The sequence below is a fragment of the Centruroides sculpturatus genome, unplaced genomic scaffold, assembly GCF_000671375.1.
Source record: "Centruroides sculpturatus isolate CEXI.00-Female unplaced genomic scaffold, Cexi_2.0 scaffold1453, whole genome shotgun sequence".
Classification (NCBI taxonomy): domain Eukaryota; kingdom Metazoa; phylum Arthropoda; class Arachnida; order Scorpiones; family Buthidae; genus Centruroides; species Centruroides sculpturatus.
The window spans coordinates 87,675-103,249 of NW_019385723.1; the positions used below are offsets into that span (position 1 = coordinate 87,675).

Genomic DNA, 15,575 nt, shown 5'->3' on the forward strand with positions numbered 1-15,575 from the left:
TACATACTTGTAAATGTATATATTTTAATATGATTTTATGTGCTTTAAACGCTTTTCTAGTGATATTATGACTTCAATATTTGTGGCGAACAGACGTAAAGTCGAATAAAATGACTTAAACTTGATTTTTATTTTTCCATATACTTTTTTGACAAACGACGTATAATCGGAAATGACGTAACTCAAAACGACATAAGTTGAGGTATAACTGTATATAATTATTTTAATTTCTGCTACATCAAACATAATATACAAATTTCTTCTAGTTTACCAATGTACCATTTTACATATTTAAAATATTTGAATTGTGTATTTATTGATATATTTAACTCTACATTAGCTCAAACTTTTATCAGTGCAACATTGTGATGGTCTTCTTCACAATAAATTTATTTTCTATACAGTCAACAATTCTTAACAATTTAAAATTCTGAATTGTTTATGTAATCCCATAACAAATTAATATGCAATAATTTGACAATATAATATTTCTTTGTTCTGTTGTTTTATTGTAATCACTTTGAAACTTGTCTATAACATTAAATAGGCATGTCAATAAGACTACAATTAATGGAATTTTTGGTTTTATTGACTAACACTAAATGGACATGTAAAAACAATAAAAACTTTTATAACTCAAATATCCATTAATTATAATAATAATAATTTATCTAATGTTTATTGTTTTTTGTATTACTGTTATTTAACAGCTGTTGTATAAATAAAGTAAGAAATTCTATCAATTTTAATTATTGTACATAATAAAATAATGATTAAAATGATCAATTATTACTATTTAAAGTAATGGTTAAAACTGATAATGATTGCATGTTAGCTGCATAATGAGGCCAACAAAAAAAAAAACCTGTTCATCTGACAATAATGTGGTAACTACAATTAAAACTGTTTACAATAAGCGTATAATTGTTTACAATAAGCGAAGTGCTTATTGTAAACAGTTTTAATTGCTTAAACTTATATGCTTTGGGACATGCATTCTGATAACATTAAGTAACTAATAATATCCGTGATTATAAGTGAATTTTATTGTATTTATAAATTTGCATTAAATATATTACAATTGCTGAAAATCAAACACCAGCAATTGGACAAAAATTGTTAGAAAATACAAATGGCAATAACTCCAAACATTTAAATAAATATATTAAAATCTTCACATATTAAAATTTCTACATCTAAAATCTCAAATGCAAAAGCCACGGATGGCATGCAAACAATAGGAAATATATATTTTGTTAAAATTATTTATATTTTTTCTTAATAATATACTTTATGCAAATTGACACAAAACAGCAACAAGATTGATATCATCCAATGCAATGACAGACCATTCTGTACAAGCCAAACAAAACATGCAAAAACATGATTTTCATATTAAAAACATTGATATCGACAGCTTTCAAAATAATTAAATTTTCAGCATATCTATCTGAAGAGCCAGCTTTTAGTACAGATATCTAAAAGTGGAGAATGATTCCGTGCTAGTAAGTAGTAATACAACTCATAATTTTGAAATTTGATATTCTATGACCCATTGAGATATCAATACTAGTAAATTTTGAAATTTGATTATCGTAAAAGGAAGATTATCTAACTATGATATTTAAAACTGACATATTACTGATAAGCTGTTTTGCTTTATCATTCCAATAACAAATTAATTTGCCAATGGAATGATAAAGCAAAACAGATGAAATTTTTAACAATAAAATTACAATTTAGCTTATATAATTATTTTTCAACTTTTTCTTGGTCAAATGGTTTTGCATCAAATGGTTTTGCACCAAACAAGATAGCATTGTATTCTGTTCAGCTAATATGTTTAAATATAATTAAATATTTATGTATTAATTTGTTTAAATTAGAAAGTTCAATCTAAATTATTTATTTATTTANAAAGAAGCTAAGGCAATGCATAGTTTCAAGGTTTTTAAAGATAAAATCATGTTTTTGTTGGGAGGGAATGCCGCTGGGTTCAAGTTAAAGCCTTTCCTGATCTATCGCTCTGAAAACTCACATGCATTAAAGAACATTAGTAAAAACAGTCTGCCCATTTATTATCATGCAAATAAAAATGCATGGATGACTCAACCTTTATTTGAAGATTGGTTTTGAACTGCTTCATACCCTCAGTCCAGCATTATTGTTTGAAAATGGGAGTTCCTTTTAAAATTATTCTCCTGCTTGATAATGCTCCAGACCACCTGCAGGCCATACTGATAAGCTACACCCTGATGTAAAGGTAGTCCTAAAAACACAAAACACAAATGCTGTCCTACAGCCAATGGATCAGGGCGCTATAGCTATGTTCAAAGCGTTTTATTTGCACACAACTTTTTCCCAAGCTGTAGCAGCAACAGAAAATGATGTAGTAACTCTGTGATTTTTTGAAATCATACAGTACAGTAGATCCCCCTATAAAACCGTTTCCTATAGTATAATGTGATTAAAAAAACTTCTGTAGAATATTTGAATACGTTAAAATTTTAATTAAAAATTGTTATTGATAAATATAATAATACATAAGCTGGTTGCATTTCAACTCATGTTAATCATGCATATGACTAAATGTTTTATAGTTTAAAAAACAAAATTTATAATATATAAAATTTCAATACTTAACCTCACAATCTTCCTTTTTAGTTGGTGGAAGAGTACCTCTTTCTAACCATGCTGCCGGTGCACAACTAATAAATGTGTAATTTTCATATCCAGGACATAATGGAAAAAGAGGTTCAGGCTAAATTAAAAAACACATGTATATCAAAAACTCAAAATTAATTAATTATAAATTGAAAATGTTAAATATAATACTTTAAACTGTGTCTGATGATATTAGTTTAGAGTGATTTTAAAATCAGAAATATGACTATAGAGAACTTCTTTGGATGAAAAAATTCTTTAAAGCAGTACTTCTCGAACTGGATATGTGAATTAAGTCATATTTTAGTTTTTGTAGATGATTCATGCCAACAGCAATTATTAATGCAATAAAAAAAACTTAATATCAATTAGATCTGATTTATGTAAAATTACTTTGTCTTAAAATTTTTATTTATATTCAACTATGAGTTTCTTTTATTTTTTAATAAAAAGTTTCTTTATGTTTTCATACATACAACATGTAAAAAATGTTGTGTTTGTTTTGAATTGTTATAATTTCAAATGTAAAGACAAAATAACTACACACACACACACACAAAAAAAAATATATACAAACTTGGCTAATTTGAAGTTCAGAGGCAGTGCAAAGCAATTTGAATTATCCAACTTTATTGATAATTATTAAATAATACAGATATAGTGAGTGTACTTACTTTGTTGTCAGATTTTTTTGTTAAACTTAAAACTGAGCAAAAAGCAAAAAACAAAAGCAAAACTGGTGTAGAATGCAAAGTGAAAAGTGATTGCAAATTTTGAATAACTAATCATTTATAAACAAGAGAAAAAATCATCAGTAAAAAAAAAAAAAAAAAACATTTCCACATTGTTTTTAACAACTATTGCATACAGGTACTCCTCACTTTACGACCTATCTGCTTAAAGATCCATCACACTTACAACCAATTGAATTTTAACCTGCAATTCAGGGAATCCCCTTTCTCAGCTTTAGTGTCAGTCAGTGGCGAATGGTGACATGTGCACTGAGCGTACTACAAGCTTGCTATGCACTTTTTCAGTCAGTTTCATTCCGACAGGCAGTCACTGTGCAGTCACCTCATTTTCTTTTACATATTTGTAACCCCAAAATAATACAGATGTTGATGAAAAGAAAAAGTATAGTATCATCTGGAGAAATTGTTAAGAAACGAAGGAAAGCTATCGACCTTGAAATGAAAATAAAAATCATACAAGACTACGAAGCTGGTAAAATGGTTAAAAATATAGCATGTAACTTGAAATTGGCACATTTGACAATTTCAAAAATTTTAAAGGATAAAGTTAAGAGTGAAAGCGGCGGTGAAATCATCGACAGGATTTAAAGCCATAATAACTAGACAGCGAAAAGGTCTTATTCATGGTGTGGATAAATTATTGGTGATCTGGTTTGACAACCAAATGCAAAATAATATTGCTGATAAGCCTTTTAATAATTCAAGTTAAAGCATGCAGTATCTTCGAGACTTTGAAGGCACATGAAGGCTAAAAATTGACAGAATCATTTACAGCAAGCCATGGATGATTCAACAGTTTAGGCAGTTTAGATTCAACCTGCATAATTGGAAAATCAGTGCTGAGGTGGCAAGTGAGGATGTAGAAACAGCAGAAAAATTTGTTGACAAATTGGCTGGAACAATTAAAAAAGGCAGCTACTGCCTGGAACAGATATTCAATGTGGATGAAACTGGGCTTTGGTGGAAAAAATACCTGAAAGGTCCTATATGCACAAAGAAGCTAAGGCAATGCATAGTTTCAAGGTTTTTAAAGATAAAATCATGTTTTTGTTGGGAGGGAATGCCGCTGGGTTCAACTTAAAGCCTTTCCTGATCTATAGCTCTGAAAACTCACATGCATTAAAGAACATTAGTAAAAATAGTCTGCCCATTTATTATCATGCAAATAAAAATGCATGGATGACTCAACCTTTATTTGAAGATTGGTTTTGAACTGCTTCATACCCTCAGTCCAGCATTATTGTTTGAAAATGGGAGTTCCTTTTAAAATTATTCTCCTGCTTGATAATGCTCCAGACCACCTGCAGGCCATACTGATAAGCTACACCCTGATGTAAAGGTAGTCCTAAAAACACAAAACACAAATGCTGTCCTACAGCCAATGGATCAGGGCGCTATAGCTATGTTCAAAGCGTTTTATTTGCACACAACTTTTTCCCAAGCTGTAGCAGCAACAGAAAATGATGTAGTAACTCTGTGATTTTTTGAAATCATACAGTATTTTAGATTGCATTAAAAACATTAAATCAGCTTGGGACAAAGTGACAGATAAGTATATGCAAGGCATGTAGAAAAAATGCAAAAAAGTTTTGTGAACAATATCGAATCATTTGACAATCTTGAACAAACTGATATAATTCAAACAATTGCATGCCTTGCCAATGTGCTTAATTTAGATGTTGAAGTGGAATACATTGTTGAATTAGTGGATTATGCCAATGGAGAGCTAACAAATGAGGATTTAATAGAGTTAGAAATGATGCAGCATTTGGAAGAGAAAAAGAGGAAAGAACCGAAGAAGTGAAAAAAAAAAAAAAAATTCATGGTACATGGATTAGCAGATGTGTTCTCCAAAATTAATGTGGCTATAGATCCAAATACTGAACGTTTTAAACATAAAGTTGAATATAGGATAAGTGAACTTTAAAAGTGCTATAGAGAAATTTATCAAGAAAAAAAGAAGATTACAAAGCAAACCACACTTATGAGTTTCTTTTCGACTGTTACATCCAGGACCTCCATCCTTGAAGGTATTTAGCCCAGAACTTATATTTCATCGTCGTCATCTCCCTTACCTGGACCCACTACATCTCCAGATAACCAAATAAACAAATGATAATATGTACCGTACATATGCATATCTTTTTATGAATAAATTTGAAGTTTGTAGCATAAATTTTTTAATTTTATAACGATCCTATATTCCTGGTGCAAGCTCCTCACTTATTGACCAATTTGCTTAATGACATAGTCGTTGGAATGGAACTCGGTTGTAAAGTGAAGAGTAACTGTATTTTTTACAAATATGAAAGATAGCTTAAAAAAGACAATGTTGGGTGAGAGAAATGTTTAAAAGGTGTAAACTGTAGGAATATCATGCTAATTTTGACCTCTACTCTGTTGTGTCATGATTTTATAATCATCTTAAAAATTATTAGAGACACTTGATGACCAAGGGCACTGATTAGTGGCAATATCTTTTTCGTTTTATTCCTTTTTCTACTTCGTTAATTACCTCAATTTTTCTTTCCAAAGTTAAAGCATTATCATATGATCCAGGCTTCGATACAATACAATATAGTAAAAAAACTACAGTACAGTAAAGAAACAGAAAAGTAGGCCTACAATAAGAACTATACTACACTAAACAATTACAGATAATTACTAGCACCTGAAACCTAGCACGTGATGTGGTGGGAATTTGAAACACATTACATGTTTAACAACAGTAGTCTCCTATTGCTTTTTATCTATTGTACTGTAAATAGCTTATCAGCAAACCACAAATTAGAATATGAAAGGTGAAAGGACAACTACAGGGCAGGCAAGAATTCCAAGAAAATAGATATTCTGAAATGATAAAACCCTAGAAATTTTCAAAATATAAGATTACTACTGCTTTGAATTATCCAAAAATTAAAAAAAATGTTTGAATTAAACAGGTAATTTTAACATTACATGTAATAGGATATTCAAGAAAAATTTGAATTATCCAAAAATTCAAATTAACCAAGTTAAAATTAAACAAGATTGACCTATATGTATATATAAATATTTATTTCTTTATTTTCTCATTTTGGATTCTTTCCACCTCAAGGACACTAAAAGGGCCTTTTCTCCAGGCCCATCGTAGGTCTGGATAGGCCCACAATGGAATGAACGGGCTATGAGCCTGACACATTTGGGACAGACTACACATGAAAAATTTCTGGAGTTATTCCCTACCCAGCTTTTATCCTGGATTCTCCAGAGTGGTAGGCTGAACAAACTACAACTTAATGTTCTCTCACCTGATTATACAATATGCCATTTTCATTGTGCAATGGAATGGATGCCCATCTATAATATTGTGTATAATCCATATATTTTGTATCAACTAGATAAATTAGTTACAATTTTTGTGATTACTCAGGATTTATTTCTTCATAATTTGAAGTTTGGACTATTTACAAAAATTAGTTTGGACTATATACAAAAATTCTTCAAATTATGAAGAAATAAATCCTGAGTAATCACAAAAATTGTAACTATATGCAAATAATGTAGATACTCGTAACTACCACTAGAGGGCTAGAAGCAGTTTAAAAGAATGGATAAAAATGATAGTGTGAAGAATTTCTGTGTGTTTTTAATTGTAAAAGTGTCAGAAACCTACAGAGAAAGGCTGACACTTGATCTTTTTTAACCATTGGGATTTTTTACCAATTTTTACCTGNACAATAAGAACTATACTACACTAAACAATTACAGATAATTACTAGCACCTGAAACCTAGCACGTGATGTGGTGGGAATTTCAAACACATTACATGTTTAACAACAGTAGTCTCCTATTGCTTTTTATCTATTGTACTGTAAATAGCTTATCAGCAAACCACAAATTAGAATATGAAAGGTGAAAGGACAACTACAGGGCAGGCAAGAATTCCAAGAAAATAGATATTCTGAAATGATAAAACCCTAGAAATTTTCAAAATATAAGATTACTACTGCTTTGAATTATCCAAAAATTAAAAAAAATGTTTGAATTAAACAGGTAATTTTAACATTACATGTAATAGGATATTCAAGAAAAATTTGAATTATCCAAAAATTCAAATTAACCAAGTTAAAATTAAACAAGATTGACCTATATGTATATATAAATATTTATTTCTTTATTTTCTCATTTTGGATTCTTTCCACCTCAAGGACACTAAAAGGGCCTTTTCTCCAGGCCCATCGTAGGTCTGGATAGGCCCACAATGGAATGAACGGGCTATGAGCCTGACACATTTGGGACAGACTACACATGAAAAATTTCTGGAGTTCTTCCCTACCCAGCTTTTATCCTGGATTCTCCAGAGTGGTAGGCTGAACAAACTACAACTTAATGTTCTCTCACCTGATTATACAATATGCCATTTTCATTGTGCAATGGAATGGATGCCCATCTATAATATTGTGTATAATCCATATATTTTGTATCAACTAGATAAATTAGTTACAATTTTTGTGATTACTCAGGATTTATTTCTTCATAATTTGAAGTTTGGACTATTTACAAAAATTAGTTTGGACTATATACAAAAATTCTTCAAATTATGAAGAAATAAATCCTGAGTAATCACAAAAATTGTAACTATATGCAAATAATGTAGATACTCGTAACTACCACTAGAGGGCTAGAAGCAGTTTAAAAGAATGGATAAAAATGATAGTGTGAAGAATTTCTGTGTGTTTTTAATTGTAAAAGTGTCAGAAACCTACAGAGAAAGGCTGACACTTGATCTTTTTTAACCATTGGGATTTTTTACCAATTTTTACCTGTGTTTTAAGAAGAGTTCTTCAAAGCAGAAAATTTTTTGTGACTGTTACTTCTATGTAGTGTAATAAGGATAAAGATGGACTCAAAAGTAAATTTTGACTTTTTGTAAATAGTCCAAACTTCAAATTATGTAGATAAATTAGACTAAAAAACAAAAAAACACACCTTTAAAAGATCCAGCAAAAAAATTTACTAAATAATAACATTTTCAATCAATTTAACTGATCTTTTTCAGTTATAATACAATTGAATGTGAAAATAGAACGTAAATACAAAAATTTAAAAATAAACGATAACAGGAATTCTAAAATATATAAATAAGCAAAATTGTGGTTGAGATTCATAAATTAATAACCACAGAAATAAAATACAGCAGACCCCCTATAAAACGGGTTCATATAATATGGATTCGTATATCACAACGAAAAAATTGCAATCGTATTCGTATAAACATGCTAAAAGAGGCTCATATAATAGGGTAAAACGTCATCGCTGACTCATGTTGCAACAGGATTAGTTGAATCTAGACCAATAGCGGATATTGCACAAACCGTTGAGTTTAAACGAGCAGTGGACCTACTAAAAACCAAACCATAAAAATTATATTTATATTAATGATGTCTCCAAAATTCAGCAAATTTTTTGCAGAAAAATAACTTATCAGAAAACACCGCATGCCGTTTGATGCGCAGCTCCACAACAAAAACAAGCTTAAGAAATGGCATCGTTGAACGGTGCACACTCTGTATGTAATCCTACAATTTTTTGTTTATAGCATAGTTTATATGGATTATTCCCAAAAAATTATACCTGTTTTGGAAATGTTGAGTCAAATTAGTCTAGAATCGATTAATTTTATGGAAGAAAACCTTTCAAACAGCCGTAGTCCCTAAACTGCATACATGCCAGGCTGTGATTGGCTCATGTATTTAAGTGATCGTAAAACATGAATTCATATAAAACAGAATGTATCTACTATATTTAGGTAATATGATCAAACGTCAATACAGTGCTTTCTCAAATAGCACTTCCCTTGTAAAGTGTTAATGAGGACTCATAAATGGATCTCTTCCATAAGTATCTGTTACTAAATGTATGATTTTGCAGTGCAAATGACATTTTTATCAGCACTGCAACTTAAATTTGCATGCAGATGTTACTACATGTAACTCTTATTGTTTGAGACACTTGTTTTGTACCACACTCAATTCAAAGGCAAACAAATGGCAGCAATAAATTGACATTTGACAGAATATATCTACTGTATTATAGGGGGATCTACTGTAAAGAATAAAAAGTAAAAATAGACGAATAAATGTCCCTTAATAAAATTAACTTTCATAAAAGAACCGCCATGCAATAGCCAAGCTGTTTGCATTTCTATAGTTGATACAACCAGATTTTCTGTGTGCTTTAAAAATCTCCAATTTTTCCAGATATCTCATAGTGTGTATATTAGATGTGGATCTGATGATGGCTGCCTGGTCCCATTGTACTTGTATGCCCTATCTATTAAAGGTGTGTTTTTTTGATTGTGTATAATGAGGCTATTATTTAATCAGGATGCATTTAATGTTTTAATAAAATTTTTATACATAATTTGTAAGTGTAATAATAAATTCAATTATAAAATAAGAAAACACTTATACAGTAGACCCCCTATAAAACGGATTCCTATAATTACGATTCCTATAAGACAGCGAAAAAATTGCGACGGTATCCGTAAAAAATGGTAAAAACTCCTATAATTACGTAAAACGTCATCGGGCAGCCGAACTACTTTCCGCACCATCAAGCGCCACGATACGGAGAGATTACTATCGTCTGTACAGTATTATATATAAATTAGGTACTGTACATATAATTATATATTAACTTAATTTATTTTAACTTTATTATAATTATATGTATAATTTCCACCGCCTAGCGCCACGCTACGGAGAGTTTAGGCAAACTATCGTCTGTACAGTGTGTAAATTAGGTACCGTAAGTCTAATACAGTACTGTAATTTTATACATTTCTTGAATAAGAAACATTTCTTATTCAATGGCAATAAAAATTATTTATATTAATGATGTCTCCAAAGTTCAGTGAAGTTTTCGCAGAAAAATAACATCAGAAATCGCAGCCGCAGTTTGCTGAGTTTTTCTGCAACGAAAACAAGCTTGAGCAATGGCGATGTCGAATGGTGCACACTCGGTAAGTAATCCTACAATTTTTTGTTTATAGTGTAGTTTATATGGATTATTTCCAAAAAAAAAATATACGTATTTTGGAAATGTTGAGTTGGATTAGTCTAGAATCGATTAATTTTATGGAAGAAAACCTTTCAAATAGCCGTAGTCTGTAAACTTGACATGTGTCGGGCTGTGATTGGAAGGACTCGTAAGAAATGGATTACTAAAGAATGGAACGTATCTACTGTCTTATAGGGGGGTCGACTGTAATTAGAAAAATGTTCGGGGCTCCAAATGAATGGTTTAATGTCTTTAAAAGGTTTACTTCGAGCATTGATTGATATGCAAATTGTACATTTTTGTTAGTTTGGTAGGATTGTTCAATTTGCACTTTAAAAGAAATCATTTGATCATTTTACATGACAAAAGTTATACAGGAAATAAACTTTTCAATGAAAATATGCAGTTAAATTGAACACATTAGATAACAAATTTGACTGAAAGTAAAGATCCTTTTTAATACTGTAAAATTTTTTACTTTAAATGTGAATTTTATAAGGAAAATAACGTATTTTAATATATAAAATTAATTTTAAGAAATTAGTTAAGAAGTAAACAATAGATGGCACTGAGATCTGTATTATGAACTAAATGTAACCAACTCATTATTATATATACAATAGTAAATATATACAAAACTTGAAGAAATTTTATAAATAATAATTTTGTTAATTTTAAGAAAATTCTATCATCTTTTGTAAGTCCATTTTAAAAATAAACAAACTTACCAACTGACCAAAATTGACAAAAAATTCACAATTTTTTGTAAGAACATGGGGATAAAGTGCTTGTTCTCCAATCTGTTCCCTTGGTATTCTATATGCAATTCCTAAATGTCTTCCATTCTTGGCATAACTAATTTCAATTGGATTAGTATCTGCATTCTACAAAGTAGTAATTTGTAAAATTGAAAAATATCTTAATTAACTCATTTATAATACAGTAATACCTCAACTTACGCTACCCCAACTTACGCGATTTTCAAATCTCGTCAATTCGTCTTTTGTTTGAGCGCCACGCAACTCTTGATTACTCACCCCCCTCACACTATTGTTCAGCTTACATGTTCGGACGCATCGCACGTAATCGACATATACTGTAGCTACAATTTATTTTGTGTTATTTATTTCCGTGTTTGTTATATCTATGGAGACTCAAGAGACTCTCCTATGTCATACATGAATTCATATAAAACAGAATGTATCTACTATATTTAGGTAATATGATCAAACGTCAATACAGTGCTTTCTCAAATAGCACTTCCCTTGTAAAGTGTTAATGAGGACTCATAAATGGATCTCTTCCATAAGTATCTGTTACTAAATGTATGATTTTGCAGTGCAAATGACATTTTTATCAGCACTGCAACTTAAATTTGCATGCAGATGTTACTACATGTAACTCTTATTGTTTGAGACACTTGTTTTGTACCACACTCAATTCAAAGGCAAACAAATGGCAGCAATAAATTGAGATTTGACAGAATATATCTACTGTATTATAGGGGGATCTACTGTAAAGAATAAAAAGTAAAAATANTAACTGATCTTTTTCAGTTATAATACAATTGAATGTGAAAATAGAACGTAAATACAAAAATTTAAAAATAAACGATAACAGGAATTCTAAAATATATAAATAAGCAAAATTGTGGTTGAGATTCATAAATTAATAACCACAGAAATAAAATACAGCAGACCCCCTATAAAACGGGTTCATATAATATGGATTCGTATATCACAACGAAAAAATTGCAATCGTATTCGTATAAACATGCTAAAAGAGGCTCATATAATAGGGTAAAACGTCATCGCTGACTCATGTTGCAACAGGATTAGTTGAATCTAGACCAATAGCGGATATTGCACAAACCGTTGAGTTTAAACGAGCAGTGGACCTACTAAAAACCAAACCATAAAAATTATATTTATATTAATGATGTCTCCAAAATTCAGCAAATTTTTTGCAGAAAAATAACTTATCAGAAAACACCGCATGCCGTTTGATGCGCAGCTCCACAACAAAAACAAGCTTAAGAAATGGCATCGTTGAACGGTGCACACTCTGTATGTAATCCTACAATTTTTTGTTTATAGCATAGTTTATATGGATTATTCCCAAAAAATTATACCTGTTTTGGAAATGTTGAGTCAAATTAGTCTAGAATCGATTAATTTTATGGAAGAAAACCTTTCAAACAGCCGTAGTCCCTAAACTGCATACATGCCAGGCTGTGATTGGCTCATGTATTTAAGTGATCGTAAAACATGAATTCATATAAAACAGAATGTATCTACTATATTTAGGTAATATGATCAAACGTCAATACAGTGCTTTCTCAAATAGCACTTCCCTTGTAAAGTGTTAATGAGGACTCATAAATGGATCTCTTCCATAAGTATCTGTTACTAAATGTATGATTTTGCAGTGCAAATGACATTTTTATCAGCACTGCAACTTAAATTTGCATGCAGATGTTACTACATGTAACTCTTATTGTTTGAGACACTTGTTTTGTACCACACTCAATTCAAAGGCAAACAAATGGCAGCAATAAATTGACATTTGACAGAATATATCTACTGTATTATAGGGGGATCTACTGTAAAGAATAAAAAGTAAAAATAGACGAATAAATGTCCCTTAATAAAATTAACTTTCATAAAAGAACCGCCATGCAATAGCCAAGCTGTTTGCATTTCTATAGTTGATACAACCAGATTTTCTGTGTGCTTTAAAAATCTCCAATTTTTCCAGATATCTCATAGTGTGTATATTAGATGTGGATCTGATGATGGCTGCCTGGTCCCATTGTACTTGTATGCCCTATCTATTAAAGGTGTGTTTTTTTGATTGTGTATAATGAGGCTATTATTTAATCAGGATGCATTTAATGTTTTAATAAAATTTTTATACATAATTTGTAAGTGTAATAATAAATTCAATTATAAAATAAGAAAACACTTATACAGTAGACCCCCTATAAAACGGATTCCTATAATTACGATTCCTATAAGACAGCGAAAAAATTGCGACGGTATCCATAAAAAATGGTAAAAAACTCCTATAATTACATAAAATTACGTCATCGGGCAGCCGAACTACTTTCCGCACCATCAAGCGCCACGATACGGAGAGATTACTATCGTCTGTACAGTATTATATATAAATTAGGTACTGTACATATAATTATATATTAACTTAATTTATTTTAACTTTATTATAATTATATGTATAATTTCCACCGCCTAGCGCCACGCTACGGAGAGTTTAGGCAAACTATCGTCTGTACAGTGTGTAAATTAGGTACCGTAAGTCTAATACAGTACTGTAATTTTATACATTTCTTGAATAAGAAACATTTCTTATTCAATGGCAATAAAAATTATTTATATTAATGATGTCTCCAAAGTTCAGTGAAGTTTTCGCAGAAAAATAACATCAGAAATCGCAGCCGCAGTTTGCTGAGTTTTTCTGCAACGAAAACAAGCTTGAGCAATGGCGATGTCGAATGGTGCACACTCGGTAAGTAATCCTACAATTTTTTGTTTATAGCGTAGTTTATATGGATTATTTCCAAAAAAAAATATACGTATTTTGGAAATGTTGAGTTGGATTAGTCTAGAATCGATTAATTTTATGGAAGAAAACCTTTCAAATAGCCGTAGTCTGTAAACTTGACATGTGTCGGGCTGTGATTGGAAGGACTCGTAAGAAATGGATTACTAAAGAATGGAACGTATCTACTGTCTTATAGGGGGGTCGACTGTAATTAGAAAAATGTTCGGGGCTCCAAATGAATGGTTTAATGTCTTTAAAAGGTTTACTTCGAGCATTGATTGATATGCAAATTGTACATTTTTGTTAGTTTGGTAGGATTGTTCAATTTGCACTTTAAAAGAAATCATTTGATCATTTTACATGACAAAAGTTATACAGGAAATAAACTTTTCAATGAAAATATGCAGTTAAATTGAAAACATTAGATAACAAATTTGACTGAAAGTAAAGATCCTTTTTAATACTGTAAAATTTTTTACTTTAAATGTGAATTTTATAAGGAAAATAACGTATTTTAATATATAAAATTAATTTTAAGAAATTAGTTAAGAAGTAAACAATAGATGGCACTGAGATCTGTATTATGAACCAAGGTCTATATAAGAAGGTCAGGACACGCTCCCGTGATTCTATGCGGCAGCGGCCATTTTGGGACTCATCGATAGAGCTCAACATACGTGGTTCCTGCGTGAGTCGACTATTATTACTTATATACGTACTCAAAACGTTAAGCAATGGGTTATTGTGTTGTACCTAATTGTAAAAGTAAGTCTACCGACGTTCGATTGTTCAGATTTCCTGCAGATAAGCAGAGGCGAGCGAAATGGGTGCAGAACTGCAGACGGGATAAGTGGCAGCCAACTGATCATTCTAAACTGTGTGAGGTTAGTGTATATCATGTAATTTTCTATAGTTACTGTCTTGAAATGTATACGTGAGCTCACATTAAATTATTTGTTGTTCAGCTTCATTTCGAAGAATCGCAGTTTGAACTGAAAAGAGCTGACGGAAGGAAGCTGCTGAAATGGAATGCGGTTCCCACAATTTTTAATGTGAAAAAGTTGAAAAATGTTTCCTTATTTGTCTCCATAAATAATTTCATTGTTTAAATTTTGAGTATTTATTTGTGATGTGACTTGGTGAAATTGCTTTTTATACAAGAATAAAGAATCATTTTATGTAAATTAGCATTTGTATTTTGTGTGTTTACAGAGAAAGAAGTTATGTCTCAGATAAGTTCTGTTAAAAATATCATTAAATTATGTTTAATATTATCCTTTTGATTAAATTTTATGTAATTAGGAAAATATGACGTTTAAGCCTTTGTAAAGCCAAAAATGTTCATTAATTAAACGTTAGTCCAGTATTTATTTTTTAAATGCATTAAATTGGTAAATGCTTTAAAATAAAATTTTGGATAACTTCATTGTATATTCTTTATTATACTTTAAATTTCCTTTGATGTTATTGCATCACTTTACGAAGTGTCTATATACGTAATTGCAACAGTTTTAGCACCTATTTAATTAGTTTCAATCACGACAGAAAATGATA

At 30.5% G+C, this 15,575-nt stretch overlaps 1 protein-coding gene across 1 annotated transcript in view; it reads right to left on the reverse strand.

Moving 5' to 3' along the window:
- Positions 1–15,575, reverse strand: part of LOC111641543 (heterogeneous nuclear ribonucleoprotein U-like protein 1) — an 88,501-nt gene that overhangs the window by 19,852 nt on the left and 53,074 nt on the right. The window contains exons 9-10 of the mRNA XM_023387718.1: positions 11,189–11,344; positions 2,645–2,761 (exon numbers count right to left, since the gene is read on the reverse strand). Coding sequence (XP_023243486.1) covers positions 2,645–2,761; positions 11,189–11,344 — 273 coding nt within the window. The remainder of the gene's footprint in view (positions 1–2,644; positions 2,762–11,188; positions 11,345–15,575) is intronic.